The 17,727-nt window shown below is 39.6% G+C and overlaps 1 protein-coding gene across 3 annotated transcripts in view; it reads right to left on the bottom strand.

The window, feature by feature from the left end:
- Positions 1–2,468: 2,468 nt before the first annotated feature.
- The window catches only part of BRD10 (bromodomain containing 10), a 55,010-nt gene continuing 39,751 nt past the window's right edge, over positions 2,469–17,727 (bottom strand). For all 3 annotated transcript variants that reach the window (XM_065861242.2, XM_071802744.1, XM_071802743.1), the window contains 2 exons: positions 13,832–14,019; positions 2,469–11,515 (listed from right to left, as the gene is read on the bottom strand). In XM_065861242.2, coding sequence (XP_065717314.1) covers positions 7,890–11,515; positions 13,832–14,019 — 3,814 coding nt within the window. In that variant the 3' untranslated portion in view covers positions 2,469–7,889. The remainder of the gene's footprint in view (positions 11,516–13,831; positions 14,020–17,727) is intronic.

The following is a 17,727-nucleotide window of genomic DNA, read 5'->3' as shown; positions in this document are numbered from 1 at the left end:
CACTTCCTGCAAAGGTCTAGCTCTTCAAGACCTTTTGTCAACCTAGGTTCAACTGTTGGTCCAATGCAAAAGACCACATTTTGTGGGTGGCAGTGTCCCCAGATGCCTTTTGCTCATGAGAATATAAAGGACAGACCCTCATCTATCTCATCCTCATCCATTCCGAACCATCTCTCAAATTTACTCATCAAAAGAGAAGCAGAGACTACTGGGACCTATTTTACCGGGAAAAATCTGGCAGAGTGTTGAATCCACCGTGACAACAATATTGACACCTAAGCCACTAGACACAGAAAACCCTTGCTGTGTGCTAGTGGTGAACTCTACTCTTGCTGGACTGGGCCAAAACCTAAACAGTGCTTGAGCAGCACACGTGCTTTCTCTCTTCCAAACCACTTTAGTAGAGCCCAAATTGCATGTTCGGACCACATGCTTTATTTGCTCCTTCCCTGAGAGGTACACTACCTGAGTCAAGTGCAAATCAGTATGAGACCCAGAGTGAAGGCCTAGTATAAATAATTCAGTCTTCTGATGCTAATTTTGTAAAGTGTTTACAACTCTGCTAGCTTCCATTTCTGGGTGGGAGACACAGACTACCCTGCTGCACATGCACTACATACTCACTTTTGTTGAAGAGTATTTTCCAAGGTAATGTTTCAAATTCTAGTAGTTTGTTATTTTCTATTTACCTTGGAAGCAGTAACTGATTTCTACTTCTGCATATCATCACTCCAAGTAATGGACTCTCGGGAGCAAAACAGCTGCCCCTTCTAGACTCTGTTCAGTGCTAGATTTGCTGCCTGCTGTTGTTTGCAGCAGAAACTTTAAGCTTGTTGTCTGGTAACCATATTCAGAAAAATCCAGGAACTGCTTCAGAATTTACCATGAAACAACAAAATCATTTGGTATGTGTGAATATTCCCTTAACACTACTCTCCTGTAGTAGCATCCTTGAAAAACTGAAGGGTATCGCATGCCTACCTTGTAATGAATTACTGCTATTTCTGTATCTCCAGACATCTCTTCTCGAACATTTTTGATGTGAACACATATTTAAGAAGCCTGTCTTTCTTGCAGTTTTTATCCCCAGGATACGCAGTTCACATGCTCTACACCTCTTGCTTTTTCGCCTTGCCAACAGGAAGAACGACGATATCTCACAGTCAATTCATTGTTCAAAACTTCTTTTTAGTAGGTTTCATGCACGTCTCCTACCACTTCTTAAACTGGAGAAGGGAATTTGTGCTTTTATGTCCATTGTTTTTTTCTGCTCCGCTTCTTGGAATTACTGCTCACCTTTCTCCCGTATGCAACTCTCTGGCTGCAAAATCTGTTTGTTCATGTCACAGACAAGTCCAGGCTGAGTTTGCATAATTCTTCTGGAGTTAGTGTTGGAGGCATGTGTACACATACCAAGGAAAACTAATTCATACTTGATGTACTTCTTGTTCTTTCCACGAAGCATTCTCTACTGGCCACTAGAGTGAGATAAATGCACAGTCCAAGGTGTAGCTCACACCAGGACTGGACTGCTGTACCAGCTGTATCACTTGCATTCCATGTGCCAAAGTAAGAAACTCACTTTTGAACATGGACTGTTTTTTAACAAAAGGTTATGTTTTTGCATCAATTCCTTAGGCCATGGAAGGAAGGAAAACAGGAACGAAGGAAAACAGGAAGAAAGGACAGGACTCACCCAGTTTTTGTGTTTGTCTGTCAAAGGTTCTTCCAAGACCACCTTGTAGAAAAGCACTCTACAGCCAAGAGCAATATTTTGAAGGCTTAGCATATAGTTGAGCTGTAGAATACTGGCCAGAAAAGCCTCAATCAAATAATTCTAATCATAGTATTGGCATGTTGCTAATATGAATTGACAAGGTTTTTTATAAATAGATGTAAGAAATTCCTCCTCCCCAGTAATTAAAATTGAATATAGTGCTAAAAATACCTGCTTTTTATATTGCGTAAATTGATTCCATGACAATTGCACTTTATTTACTAAAATCAAGACACCCTGTGACTACATAGTAATACCAAATAACTAATCCCTCTTCGATATTCTATTTTACTGCTGCAAGTGATCAAAAAAAAAATTGTTCTACAAACACCAGCATTTTATGTGGACAGGATCTCAATGTATATGCTGGTACTAGGTGAGCATGATCTACAGATAGCCAAAATAGTCTGTTGTTACACATTTACTAGAAGGAATCAATATAAACAACTAATTAAATAAGCATATTGTCTTCTTTTTATAACATCACTATTGACAAGCGAAGTTCTAAAGCCTGAAGACAACCACAAAAATCAGAGTTTAAAGTGGTTCCTTTCCTACCTTGTTTTCCTGTGCTATTTAATTTTTATTAATGCCACCTTTCAGTACCACTCACATTCCTGAAAACAGTTTCATTTTCTAATTAAATTTTTATCATCGTAAAAAGCAAGAATAGGGAAAAATGAAGCAGTAATCTAGTTCTCTTAACTTTATTTATGGATGGGATGCTGAAAGAGGAGTCAGGGGACTAAGGATGCTGTTCCCCATTCTTCCATGTTGCTACAAAACTTTGTACTTCATTGTCTTCATCTGCAAAATGTGGAGAATTATATTTATGCAGATTTTAATACACTTTCTTGTAATAAGCTTCCTTTCAAGAAATACTATAAGCAATTCATAACATTTCCTTTACTTTGCTTTCACATACCATTTCCATTTAACGTGTTTAGTTCAGCTGAAATTGAAATAAAAGGTACTGTAAGAACACCAACTTCCCATAGAACTTCTGGACCAACCATATATGAAACAATAAACTATCTTGGTTTCCAAGTTTACATCAGACATCCTGGTATGATTATTGATCAGCAAATTCAGTATTTTGAGAAAAGACATGTTTATAAAGACCTTAAAGTTTCTTTTATGCCACTGTAGTTTCAGGGACAATATTTAAAATAGAACATAATCTGTGTCATATTTGCAAAAGTGGCCTCTTTAACAACTTGAAAATTTTTATTTGGGTGCCAATGTGTTTAAAATCATCATGCACTTAATATACAGACATAAGCTGGTATCCTATGCACAAAAATAATGAGAGTTTTAAAAAATAATTTAAAAAATAATTACAACAGTTTGTTCTACCTATTCAAGAGAGCTACAACAAAAGTAGGAATTGTACAGAGATACAATGTCAGACTTGCACTGGTTTCAATAATCTTGTTTCAAGATCATGTCTTTACACTCATGGTATTTTGCAAGTGGTATAGTCTTATAGGATGAACTGAATGTATTTTGACACTGCTGTGTATTTGGTTTACAGCTGATATTTCTACCAAAAAAACACACAAAAAACCCAAACAACACAGCAAATAAAAAAACACTCTCAAAAAATGAAATAATTGCTATGAGAGAAAAATAATCACCACACTGTTGAATAGATTCATAGTGTTTTTAGAATGTGCACTATTCTGATTCCACATCTGAAGAATACAGGTACACACATCAACGACAGTAATGGATTACAGCCATATAATAAATAATTGAATTAACTATGTCTCTTTATTCTAGGAAAGAGAAAACCAACATGGCAAAGTTCTACATAGGCCACATGGAAAAATGAAGAGGCTGATTGTATCTTTTAAGTATTATTAGCATCAAATGAAAGTAGCAGATGCTAGGTTCAGAAACAAACAGGAGATTTACTTACACACTGTGTGAAAAACTCTTAACCATAGGATGCTGTGGATGGTAATAGTTTACATGTGTTCAAGAACAATGCTAATAAAGATTGGTCAATTTCATCAACAAAAATACACTCAGGGTTATTACATTGAAAAAAAAAAATCACAGCTCTCTGAGGAAGACTCTGGCTCACAGATTAGTGGATATTAGAAGAGCATTCGGGCCTGTTACTATGCTCTTTTAGGCTGCTACTGTTGACTGCTCCAAGACACATGATGCTAGGACAGACAGACCTTTAGTTTGATACAGCGCTACTAATCTTATTCTGAGTCAGTAAACTCATTTCAGGTGCAGCTTGCAGAGAACAGGCTGTATGATTTATGCCTTTGTGAACACCTCCTGCTGTTCTTTTTAAAGGAAACAGCCTAATCATAACAAATATTTATGTTTTAATAAAAATTAAAATCAATTTGGGCTACTAAAATTCTGCACTACCACAAAAGAGAAGCAAAACCAGCTATTAAACAAACTTTGTGATGTGGCTATGGACTCCCTTCAAATATCAGCTTTTAGTAATTTATGGACCTGGTTACATGAGACAAATTGGTTTCTCTTCACTTACTTATCAGGATAATTTTTGCTTCACTTTTCACATTGTATTCTTTGCTATGTCACACAGTGAACTCAGAGTGGGTTTGGATGACTTGACAGTAACACATTTGGCTTGAATAGGTACTCCTATGACTCCTAATACTTGTGAAATTTACTTGCTTCTAGTATAGCAAAGGCAGAATCTCTAGAACAAAATGGCAGTACACACAAACTTTTGAACAGTGAGGCAAAATTAATATCACTTTCTACTCAAAGCAAAGCAGAATTTTTGTGCAGAATATGTCATTTTAGGTAGATATCAAAGATACAATCCAAAGTATTTTGAGTGATTAGTAAACCTGAAGTTTTGTATATAACATATAGTCTGAATATCTATATAGAATTTCTGAATGGGTCTAAAAGCTTTTTACCAGCTCTGAAAAGTTGAATTTGCTTTCTTCAAAGATTGATTTTTATATGTATATTTGGTTTATGTGTAATGACATGTCTTTTAACTTCAGGTAAAGATGCAGATACTTCTGCTTTTTCACTGTGTCAATAGGTAGCACTGTATGTTGGGTACAGAGAATGAAAGATAGGTAGCAAATCACTGATGGCTATTTACCTTCATTTGAAAAAAATGTCTTACTCTGATCAACATTTATCTTTTCAGAGAAGAGTGATAGGAAGAGGAATTTACAATAGTTACTAACATTTTTTTTTTTTACAAAATAATAAATCATGCAAACCCATCACATGGCAGTCTCAAGCCTTTCCCCAATAGGATTTGGAATCTGAACATGTGTCCAGTAGAGAATAAGTCTGTGAAAATTCTAATCAAACTGGGCCAAGCTTTGCATGTTGCAAAGTTTACACCTGCCAAATGGTAAAATATTTTTAAAAAACAACTATAAAATATTATCATACTAATTCAGAAAATTTCTAATAAATCATTCAGGTAAATAAGTTGAGTTCTGAGTTCCCTAATTAAGTTTTTCTAACTTTGGTCTTTATTAAAATTAATCATAACATAAATCTTTCTATTACATTAGCACACAGAAAAATGTCATGCAAGATCTTCTTCTCCATCCAGGCTGCCTGCAATAGTAGAACCTAGTCTTGAGTTTTCCAAACAATGTAGATACTCACAACAAACCTAGATAAAAATTAAAAAGGAAAACCAGCCATTATAAAAGAAGAGAAAAATCCAAGGAAGTCCATCCCAAGGTTCCACCAGTGAAATGGAAATAAAATGTGCTGTTGGTATATATGGTTTTAGAGTATGTAAACTGTCTGTGAATAAACTGTCATAATCTGCCATCTTCCTATGTTGGAAAAGTCACCTGCAGCATTCAACTGCAAAATGCAGTCAGATTTAAAAAGCCTTAATACTGCAAACTCTGGCAGGCAGACACCATATACTGGTAGGTATTTTCAAAACTGATTACATAACACCTTAAATGAGAAGTAAGAAAAGTGCACCAGCTAGCTTTCTCTGAAACAAAACCAAAGCTTCTCTCACTCCAAGACTGCTGGCTTCCATCTTTCCCAGTCCTGAGTTAAGGTAGAGATTGCTGATCCAGAGTGAAGCCATTTCCCATTCAAAATTTTAGTTAGTGCAGAAAGGGAAGGCACCTGTGGAAGGCACAAGCCTTTCCTCCACGCACTTTCCCAGAGCCCTAGTTAAGTAGTTACCAGATTACTTTTCAAAACAACATGACAGGCAGCCAACACAGAGGGAGTAAGCTGTGGTTTTATTCTTCAATGCAAGATCCAAACTGCCAAACTGTGCATAGCAAAAGGGGAGGGGAAAGAGAAAACTCGACAAGATGAGGAGCAAAAGTTTAAGCCTTGTCTTGATGAAATCAGTCTAAGAATGCTACTAAATACAGATTTGCAAGCTTTTATCCCCTTTTAAAGTCATGGCTATTAAAAAAGCAACTAACATTCATGGGTTATTTTGAAATCCTCCCTTCTAGTGTCTACAAAAAACCCAAACCAAACCGAAACAAAACAACACCACCACCAAAAAACAACCAACCAACCAACCAACCAAAAAAATCACAAAATCCCTGAAACAACTAGAAAAAAAATCCCACACATACAAAGATGTTCAGCGTAAGACTGAATCTTCCAAGCACATAACAGAGACCATGACTTTAGATTTTAAAAGAGCACTTCTAAAATATAATCTTCCATAAAATAAGAGCAGCTAGACAGGCACTCTTTCTGCATATGCTAAGTCTCAAAACATACCAAAACACTTCACCATTTCTACAAACACTGCAGCAGAGACCTGTAAACTCAGGTGATCTGCAGAAAACAATCCAAGCATTTCATCATATCAAAAGCTGAAGCTAATCCAACAAACAGTGAATATACTGTATAAAAAGCAAAGATTTATGAAATATGTGCATTATTCCCACTCAGAGCATTCATAAGGCCTCCTTTAGTACTGCGTGATGTTTTAGCACTATCCTTTCAGACAGACCATTAAAAGCTAAAGAAAAAAACACAGATCTAGAAAACATCACTGGTGAAAAAAAAACGAGTAGCTTGTTATGGCTAGACAGAAAATTAAAGAGTGACCAAATACGTGGAAATGCACAGAAGGCTATAAAAAGAGAATAACGAACTGTTCAACAGTCAAGCTTTATGGCAAAACATGGTAGCAACCAAACATGGAACAGCAACCAGTGTGACTTAGACTGGTATCTGGGAAACTATTTTTAGCCTTACCACACCACTGGAGATTTTAGGCAATATAAGCAAACATTATTAAGACTGGATGAAGTATGGGTTATCTCACCATGTATTAGAAGATGAAGAAGATGGCCTTCCTTCCAACTCCTATCAGATCACATGAAACTTAAACCACAAGAAGAGATGAAATAATTTCATTCTACTATATTCCTGAGATGCAGGAATATAGTAGAGCTCAGATGCATCTGCATTAAGTAGGAAGATGTATAGATATGTATTCTGCCATGGTGTAACAGATACACACATTTTTAAACTATTGCCAAGACAAAGCAGTACAGCAACTTGATTTATTATATGCAGATTCTTCTGCATTGTTGCTAAACAGTACACTGGTCCAAAGTTACTAAAATACTTAAAAAACTATACATTATGTAAACAAAACATAAATAAGACAGCATTGTTCTTTGTACATATAGTTTAGTACAGATTGTTAGGAAGTCATGAATATGTACAATTCTCTACCATAGCTTGCATTTTTATAATGCATATTTTTTTAACAGAAACAAATCAAAAATAAATTTGACAAAAAGGTGGTATATACTGTCATAAACACACTGGCAAACAGTCCATACTGTAAGATGGAACATGTGCAAAAGGCTAGATTTCTCCAAACTAAAACATTTAACGAACTCATTGGTAATTTCTGACCTTTTACTGAAGAACTCTCTGAAAACATCACTCTGGCAAACTAAATATATTTTTCTTCTTCATAATCCCCATAGGTAAACCGGAAAGAACGGTAATCTTAAGTCATTTTGAGTAAAACAAATGTTGCAAACAACGTGAGAAATTATTCAACAGTTACAACTTCCAAAGTCAGAAGAATGCCCCAAAACTCCGAAGTGGCTCATTTGCAGTAAATTCAAGATGCAGCTTCGTCAGGTTTATCAAGACAAGATGACTGAGATGCAGGGAAGACAGTGGTAGGACTTCTGCTTGTGGACACAACAACAGGAGGCAGTGATGAAGACAGGGAAACTTTTGAGGCTGGAGTGTTGATAGCATTCAAAATGGCTCCCTCTGGACTGACCAACAGTTTTTTGATAGAAGTGTCTAAGTGTGTCACTGAAGTGTTATTTGGTAAATGAGAGTTCAGAGGATGAACAGCAGAATCAGAAGATGCAGCTACAACATTAACTGGAGATTTTATCACTGAAGACACAGATGGTGTTGCTGCACACAGTGGAGTAGATGAGCTAGCTGGAGTACTAAATGTCTGGGGTGTTGCATGTACGATGGGTAAACCATCTGCAGACCCAAAAGAGTTCACAATTTTTGTTGAGCTTTTCAAATGATGTTTTGATATTTGCCAACTTAATGAATTACTTGGTGCTAGCATGATTTTTGAAGTTGTTGGATTAGGAATTGGTACACTTTGAGCCTCTTGACCACGGTTAATACTTAAAGGAGGAGTTTGTTTCGTATTACAAGAGAGAAGAAGAACATGACTGCCAGCTCCAAGGCCTTGTGGTGGAACAACAAAACGAGTACCATTAATCATTATCTGAGTTCCAGGTGCCAAGGGCATACAGGTGTTAATAACTATTTTCTGTTGAATGTAAGGCTCATTCAACTGACCTCCTGCCTTACTTGTAACAGTTGGTGAAGCTGCAGACATCTGAACAGCAGAAGCACAAGCATAAGTGTGACCCTTTTTGTCTGTACTGGGAGCCACCTGCTGGCATTGCAGGGAATTAAAACTATGAAAATTAATGAGTTTACCTGTATTTTGTGACGGAGGGGGCAACGCACTCTGAGGTTTGTGAATACCTCCATTACTTGGCATTGCAGCTGAACCTCCTGATGACTGAAACTGAAGCAGTGTTGGCAATTGGCTTTTTGGTACTGGAGGAGGAGCTGGAACTGCTGTCAACTGAGGAACTGTATGTAACACTTGGTGGGAGGTGGCTACAGACCCAGGCAAGCTAATGACTGGAAATCGCAAAGCAGAGGCTAAGTTTTGAGGAGATACTGTTGGCTGTGTTGTTGAAATCAGCACAGATGAAGCAAGGTGCCCTGTTTTCACAGTTGATATGCCCACAGTGCTTCCAATATTTGATGTACACAGTCGATTACCCAGAACTGGCCTTATTCTTGAGGGATCATTTCCACCAATCAAAACACTGGGGCATGTCCCAGAAGTCCCACTTGATGTTACTGAAACAGATTCTACACACGCATTTGCTGTTGTTACTGTAAAGGCGTTTTCAGCTTTTGCTGCAAGACATACAGATTCACTAACTGACACAACACTTTGACTCGCAAAACTTGGAACAGGAACCAAAGGTCCAGAACTTGTCAAAGACAGCACCAAGCCCATGGTCTTCTTGTCTTCTCCCTTAGAAATGGCAGAGTGCAGTATATTAACTGGAGGAGCCTGCTGTGCACTGCCTTTAGGATTTACAATGGTTTGACCTATATTTAGTCCAATTTTCACATCTTTTACTTGAGCAATAGTTGATGATGAATTTATTCTTATTGGTGCTCCTACTGTAGATGGGATCAGAACCAAGTGTGGCTGTTCTGTGGCACTAACAAAGGTTTTGTTTAGGGGAGAAGGAAGGTTATGTTGTAATGACTCTGCAACTAGATTGGTGGTTGATGGGCCATTGGCAATTTGTGTGTTAATGAAAACCAGCTTCTGAGCATTAACACCAGTTGATGCTGGAGGTGGTATAATACTGACTCCTGATGACCCACAGGGTGATAAAATAGGTGGATTTGTGACTAATGTAAGTTTCTGGACTGGAGCACCACTGATCAAATCCCCATTTGTTGCTGAATTAGACTCAGACTGTATAACAAGATTTGGTTTAGTTTTAGTATCGCCTTGCTGCTGCACAAAAGAAGGTGGAGTTACAACAGTATTTTGTCCAGTCCTAGTCACACTGACAGGACTGTTTGGAGTTGCTGACACCAAGTTGCTAGCTAATGAAATGGAGGATAAAGAAGGAGAGGACACATGGCAGGAATTCTCTATTACTTGACTCAAAGTGCCTCCAACAGCAGGCTGCTGTAATGCGAATTTTACATTTTTCTCCATTGCCTGGGTAAAATTAGCTGGGAAGGCTGGAATGTTAACAGAAGAAGCTGTTGAGGAGGCAAATCCAGAAAGAGACAATTGCCCAATATGTGGGAGACCAGATATGGCTGTTGCTACAGATGGAAGAGTAGAGCATGATAATGCTGTGGTTTTTGGCACAAGAAAGGCCTGAAGTTGAGGTGTGTATGTGAAAACTGAGCTAGAAGATAAACTAGTAGGTGAAATCTGGTCTGCGTTTGTTTGCACTTTAACGATTCCTGTGTTTCCACCTCGTGTTGTGACCAGAATAGACTGTGATTCTCTTATACACACTGTCTTCAGCTCTTGCCTGGTTTCAAAGGAGTCAGTTGTCTGCTGTGATGCAAGACCATGACAGGCAGAAGCAGTGTTTCTAGACCCACTTAATGCTGTTGCTGATACCAAAGACTGGCTAGCTGTGGAAGGAGTAGGTGAAGTCAAAGACACAGGGAAGGTGGGAGTTGAAACTGTAGCCTTGATTTTGTCAGTTTCAGCTTGGTTCGCCTTAACTGTTGGTGGTGGTAAGCTACCTGCTGAAGTTACAGCAGGCAATGGTTGTGTAGTGTTCATGGGACCAATTGCTTGTGAAAGGTTCTTGTTAAAAATAGTACTAGGTGACTGAGTAGTAGCATTTGCAGGGCCTGTTACCAGAACAGGTGTTAAAGAAACACTGACATTTGATATTTCTGGTAAAGTTGTACAGTGCAGTTCAGATGATTTTTGTTGTAGTGACTGAATATCCTTGGACACAATTTTTCCTTCCTTCTGCTGAACAAGAAAATTCTTAGGTAAAATAAGAACTTGTTGCATGAATTTTTCTCCAGTGTTAGGGTCAGTCACAGGTTGTTTTTGAATTTTCACAGAGCTGTTGTGAAGGTCTATTGGTATGCAGTGGCCATTTGTCATTTTGTATATCATTTGTAAAGGAGTCTTTGAATTGGTCTGGCAGGGCAATGCTGTTTTTACCAGTGACGATTCCAAAGGTGATAAAACTGGCTTTTCAGAAGTAGATATATTTATGCTTGGGGGAGGTGACAGTTGATTTGTTAAGGTCACTTTGTTCCCAGTATTCTTGGCAAGCAAGGCCTGAATGGGTTTGGTCCCTTTCAGAAAGTTTGACACTGATGCTGCAGGATCTGTCATGGAAAATGATTCTAGAGTTGACCCTTCAAATTGTTTCAGCTCAGTCAAACAACTCTCTGGTTGCAGGCTACTTTCTGAACTCTGTACAACAACCTCATTGGCACTCAGCTTAGCTTTCTTCCTTGGCGAAAGCTCATTAGTGCTTTGATCCAGGCAACTAGTTTGCTTGGACTGTCGTTTAATACATTTGGACAGCATCTTCTGTGTGTCTTTAGAAGCTGATTCTTTTTTCAGAATTCTGTTTTTTCCTGGAGGTAAATTCATCTCTAATAGTTGCATTTCATCTGCAAGAATATTAAAACAGAAACTGTGTTTTAGAAGTTTGCAACCAACACCTCTATATAACAATTTTGCAGTGCCTAGCTAAAGGCAAAATGATAGTTTGTAAACGTAAGGATATGTGGAAGGAGAATGTCTGCCTCTTTCAGGACATCTGGTCAAGGACTTTTTCAATGCAAAAAGGGGACAAGGAAAGGAGGAAGTAATAAACAAGAATATATAGGGGCACAAACCTGATGAGCACAGGAGACAGTGAGGAAAACCAGACCTGGTGATTCACACTAATTGATGAGGACATGTGAGACTCTGAGAAAGTTTATTCCAGCAATGCTATCTCATCAAGAACCTGCTTAATTGGGAAACTGAGGGAAAAAGGGAGAAACCAGGAAAAAAAGAATATAGACACAAATCTAACAAAACAAACATGGAGATAGTTACAAGAAACAACCTCATCAATCACACCAATTGATGGGCTATCAGGAAACTGCAGTTGCCCCTTCCAGGAAGATCAACCTGGCCTTTGAAACTAATATGAATTTAAACCAGGGGAGGTCCTAGACACTGGGCTGGGAGGGGTTAGGGAAATTGCTAAAGTTATATAAGTCCATGAAGGGATCTGCAGGGGAAGGGGGAGCTGCAAGGACAGAGCAGGAGCTTACAGTCTGTGTGACTGGAGCTGGCTGCTGGGGGCTGAATGTCTACGTCTTCCCCAAACTCAATGAGCATGGGGGCAGTGCATTTGTATTCATTGCAAACTTCAAGACTAGCTGGTGACCAGGGGGGGCCTGGGCTGATGTTTCAGGCAGGCAGAGGGTCCATGCTGGTATACAGGCGGACTTGTGAGTGTAGGGTGCCTTACAGGATGAGTGTGTGAGTGCTGTATGTTACACAGTGAGCATTAAGCTGGACCTGCCAGCAAGCAGGGGACACATGAAGTGGATAAAGAGGCCCAGGATATAGGCAGGGATGACAGGTGGACAGAGTGGCATTTAGGTTCTGGCAAGGTTTTGGCATCACAGGGCTAGAGGGGGCCCTCTGTGAGGAGACACTAGGAGCTGTTCTGTGCCAGACACAAATGGCTCCAAAAGAGACCCATCACAGGACAAGGCTGAGTCTGTAAGCCAAGCTGGTGATGCCTTATGGAAAATGCTGCTCAGAAGAGTTTGATAGAGAGGAATGAAGAAAAAATGTAGGAGAAAAAAACCCTGTAGACACCAAGGTCAGTGAAGGAGGGGAAGGAGGTGCTCCAGGCACTGCAATGGATTTCGCTGCAATCTGTAAGGGGTCCATGACCACGGTGAAACAGACTGACCCTGTCCCATGGAGGGCCATGCTGGAACAGGTGTCTACACTGCAGCCTTCTCCAGGAAAATGCAGCTAACATGAAGGTTTTAGCTGACAGGCAAATTCACTAAAAGAGAAACTTGTTTTTAACAAAACCAGGACAGGACCCCATGCCACAAGAAGTGAATATGCCCTGAATGAAGCTGCAGCCATGGAGAGCCCACACTGGAGCAGCCTCCCGACCGGAACTGTGGCTTATATAAGACCCCTGCTAGAGCAGTCTGACCCTGAAGGACTCAAGCCTATGAAGAGGACCCATGCTGGAGCAGTTTGTGAAGGATTGTATCCCACAGGAGGGACCCCACACTGGAGCAGGGCAAAAGTGTGAGGAAGGAGCTGCAGAGAATAAGTCTTATGAACTGATCCCAGTCCCCAGCTCCTATCCGCCCTGTGCCACTTGACAGGGGAGGAGGTAGGAGAATTAAAAATGAAGTTGAGCCTGGGAAGAAGGTGGAGATGAGGGAGAAAATGTTTCAGTTTTTGTCTTTGTTTCTCACCATCCCACTCTATTTTTAATTGGCAACAAATCAAATTAGTTTTCTTCAAGTGAGTTTGTTTTGCCTGTGACAGTAATCAGCAGTGGTCTCCCTGTCTGTATCTCTACCCATAAGCTTTCCCATCTTATTTTCTCCCCCTGCCCTGTTAAGGAAAGGAAATGACAGTGTGCCTGGGTTGGCATCCAACAGCCAGCAAAGTTGAGCCCACCATAAATTATGAGGAGGTCTACTATCTTAGTACAGAAATAGTTAAGCATAAAAACGGTGAAAACTTGCATTAGTTAGAATTTTCATCTTGGTCATGTCTGGTGCCTTCTAGACTACATCCATCAGACATGCATCAAAAGCTACTTCAATTATCACAGTAGTAGTTAAGGTAAAAAATAGGACACAAGCTCACATGGAAATATTCAGCTCCTGAATCAACTTCATTCAGCTCCTGAATTAAATTCAAGCTATCAGATTCCACTACATGCTTACCATTGTCTAGGTGAACCTTTTTGGGAACTTCCACGTGTTCTGCAGACTCCAAAGATTTACTGCAAACTACTGCAAAAGAATCTTTGCCAGAATCAACTTCACTTTCGTCATTACTCCACAATTCCCTGGTGAATTTATCATGGTCTGGATGTCTTTTAAAGTCATCATAGTCCTTCTTCAACCTAGACCTTGAAAAATAACAAAACTAACTTTATTGAAGATCCACACTGTTTTTAACATTTTTTAAAATTTGTATTTGCTGCCACACAAAAAGTTGGTTTAGAATTAACTGCCTGTGCCCTTCAAAATATTTCAGGGTAGCTTTGCAAATCGCCAAAGTCCAGAAAGTCTGAAGTGATGGTAATGTCTCTTACCTAACCAAACCTGATTTCTAAGCCACTAAATAACAACAGGCAAAAAGATGAGTCAAATATACCCATCACTATTTTACTGCATCCATCTTCTGTTTTTTCCTTTGTCCTGCATTATGACAAATGTACCTGTTGGGACTTGAGTATTAACTGTAACAAGCCTACTCCTTCCTCTCAAGGTAAACCCAACTAGATAACTAAGTAAATCTTGGTTTTTTTTAAATGCATCATGCTTTTGGCCCAGATGGAATTGCATATGATGGAAATACATTGCTGCCTTACTCATCTGAACATCCTTTAGAAACACATCCACTTTACAGCAGACTTATGTTGATGGTCCTTAATTGCTACATGTTTCCACTGTCCCTTCTACACCATTATTTAGATGAGATCTAGGGGGTATTTTACTGTACAAATACAGGAAACTACAGGATTGAGCTGGTGGTAATCAACGCAATATCCAGGAAGATTATTTACCAAATGGGTAAATGGATTATAGCAATCAGCACCTTGTGTGGAATAGAATCTATTCTGGATCTAACCCTTATGACAGTAAGAAAAAGATATTAAATATACCTGTTCTTATGCATTAAAATAACAGTTGTTTGCACTGAGTGCAGAAACGGCCAGCTGCTCCCTAGGATAGAAAGGGAGGAGCCAGGCAGGAAGACACAGCTGGCAAGGCATGAGTCTCACCAGCCAGGACCCTCATCCTGTCACGCTGAATGAAGGAGTAGGCCAGGCCTAGGGCTGGTAGCTAGGTTCAACCAAGAGCCCAGATCAACATGCAAGCTCCTGGTGCTGAGGTAGGTATGAGGTCAACCTGGGAAGTCAATTCACAGCTTCAGACCAGAATCTGGTCCAGTGATGGCTGCCAGGGTCAGAACCCAGTTAAGTGACTTCTGGGCAGGTCCACAGTGAAGATGTAGATCCAAAGTCAGTCTGAGAGTCAGTCCAAAACAGCAGGACCCATAGCCAGGCAGGGTAACTGCTGTAGTTGAACTGTAAACTGGTATTCCTACAGCAGAGACTTAAAGCGGTAGAATGACGTGAAATGGGGAACCTGGGTGCATGGGAAGGTGATGTGGATGGAGACTCAGGTGAGGCTGGTCTGGGTCAGTAAGACAAAACAGTTTTATCACAATTTTGACACTCTCAGTGAGAGAAGACAAGCTTGAAGTCTGTATCATAATGTGTGGATGATACTTCAACTCTGTCATTCACCTTTTGAGCTTGACGTCTAGGTGTCTAAAAACTACAGAAAGACGCTAGGGAACCATAGAAGGACAGTAGGGAACCACTACTTTACTAAAGCTTCTGGATGGGAATTTCCACTTTTCTTCTGAGGAACTTCTGTGGGGTCAGTGAACAAATGTGATCACTAGGCGCAAGTAACCTTTCCTTTTAAACCTTGCTGCTATTCAAACATCATTCAAAATTATACTCTGCCATAATTTCGAAAAGACTACAGGGGAGAAAAAAAAGGGATTTTTATTAGAAAGAGTGCTCCCACTAATTAATGACAATAAAAAATGAAGGAAAACTCCAGACTCTTATTGCATACTGAGGTCCTGCACAGAAAGAAGGGGCAGAAACCAGGTTGTTCCTTGACAACCTAGAAGGCCAACACTGTCATTCAATTTGGAGATGTTAGTAGCTGGCTGAGATACACCATGGATACTGCAACCGCAGCTAGACTTGTGATGGTACTGCTGTTTACACCAGCACAAGCCATCTTTACTCAGTTGCTTATTCCCTTTCACATGACACCTTTCTTCACCACTGTCATTGGTGCTTTATAGCTGCCTAACTGCTGCATAACGAACCAGACCAATACATTGATCTAGCCCCCACCTCTGCACGATTCATACAGGTTGTTTTTCAGCTGGACCTGTTCCCTAGTTTAGTATTGGTCTGTCCAAACAGTTATGTCATGGAAATAGGTAAGCTGGCATTGCTGAATAAACTAGGCTTCAGCCTAAAACATACTTCCTGAGAAATATGAGTTAAGTTAGTTTCAGAAATTAACCTCCATTCTAAGTGCATGCTTCACTAGCTATGAGCACGTGTACATGCAAGACCTCAGACATTTAATTCCAGGCTACAATTTACTCATATTAGGCACCCCATATACTGGAAACTGAAATCCCTTCTAATAGTATGACTATCTGCCACATTCTAAAAAGGAGTCTGAATTGCTACAGATGGGAAGAAATGAACAGCTAAAGAAAATAAACAAAAACTTGAATAGAAAGGAAAATTTAAAATAAAAAAAAGGAAAACTTGTACTCTGGACCATTATTTAAAGCAAAATGCTCAACAACATCCTAAATTTCTAAATAAGGATTTTAATTCATTTATGATATCCATAAAATGAGCTATTAGGTTGGTGCAAAAGTAATTGCAGTTCTGGATGGTGAATTTTAAATAATTACAACTAGGCTCCAACACATCTTTATTAGTCACAATAGGAACCATTACAATCAACATATTTTTGCCAAGAAGAAATAAGGTTGTTTAGTCCTGTAGCATAAAAATCCATGTTTTGGGATTCAGTGCTGGTTGTGGAAGCATTTTCCCTGCAAAAAGTTGTTGAGATGCTTGAAGAAGCAGTAGCTGGTTGGTAAGACGTCAGGTGAATATAGCAGATGAGGCAAAACTCTGTAGCCCAATTCATTCAACTTTTGAAGGGTTGGTCGTGCGACGTGTGGTCGGGTGTTGTGGAGAACTGGGCCCCTTCTGTTGCCCAATGCCGGCTGCAGGTGTTGCAGATTTTGGTGCATCTCATCCATTTGCTGAGCATGCTTCTCAGATGGAATGGTTGTGTGAGGATTCAGAAAGCTGTAGTGGATCAGATCAGCAGCAGACCAACAAACAGTGACCATGACCTTTTTTGGGTGCAAGTTTGGCTTTCAGAAGTGCTTTGGAGGTTCTTCCTGGTCCAGCCACTGAGCTGGTCATTGCTGGCTGTCGTACAAAATCCAGTTTTCACTGCATGTCACAATCCGATTGAGAAATGTTTTTTTGTTGTTGCACAGAATAAGAGAAGATGACACTTCAAAACAATTATTTTTTGGATTTTCAGTCAGCTCACAAGGCACCCACTCACTGAGCTTTCTCACCTTTCCAATTTGCTTCAAATGCTGAATGACCATAGAATGGTCAATATTGAATTCTTTGGCAACTTCTTGTGTAGTTGTCAGAGGATCAGCTTCGATGATCGCTCTCAGTTGGTCAACTTCTGGTGGCTGGCCACTACGCTCCTCATCTTCAAGGCTCTCGTCTCCTTTGTGAAACTCCTTGACCCACCACTGCTCTGTACACTCATTAGCAGTTCCTGGGCCAAATGCGTTGTTGATGTTAGAAGTTGTCTCTGTTGCTCGAATGAGAAAAATCACTCAAATTTGCTTTTTGTCTAACATCATTTCCATAATCTAAAATAAACAGCAAGTAATAAGTCAGTAGCAAAAAAAAAAAAAAAAGAAGCGAGAGAAGTGCATTAAAATGACGTATAATACAACCACA

This window comes from Patagioenas fasciata, chromosome Z (genome assembly GCF_037038585.1).
Source record: "Patagioenas fasciata isolate bPatFas1 chromosome Z, bPatFas1.hap1, whole genome shotgun sequence".
NCBI lineage: Eukaryota > Metazoa > Chordata > Aves > Columbiformes > Columbidae > Patagioenas > Patagioenas fasciata.
Note: the sequence above shows the minus strand (reverse complement) of the source record. Positions and strands in the feature narration are given on the sequence as shown.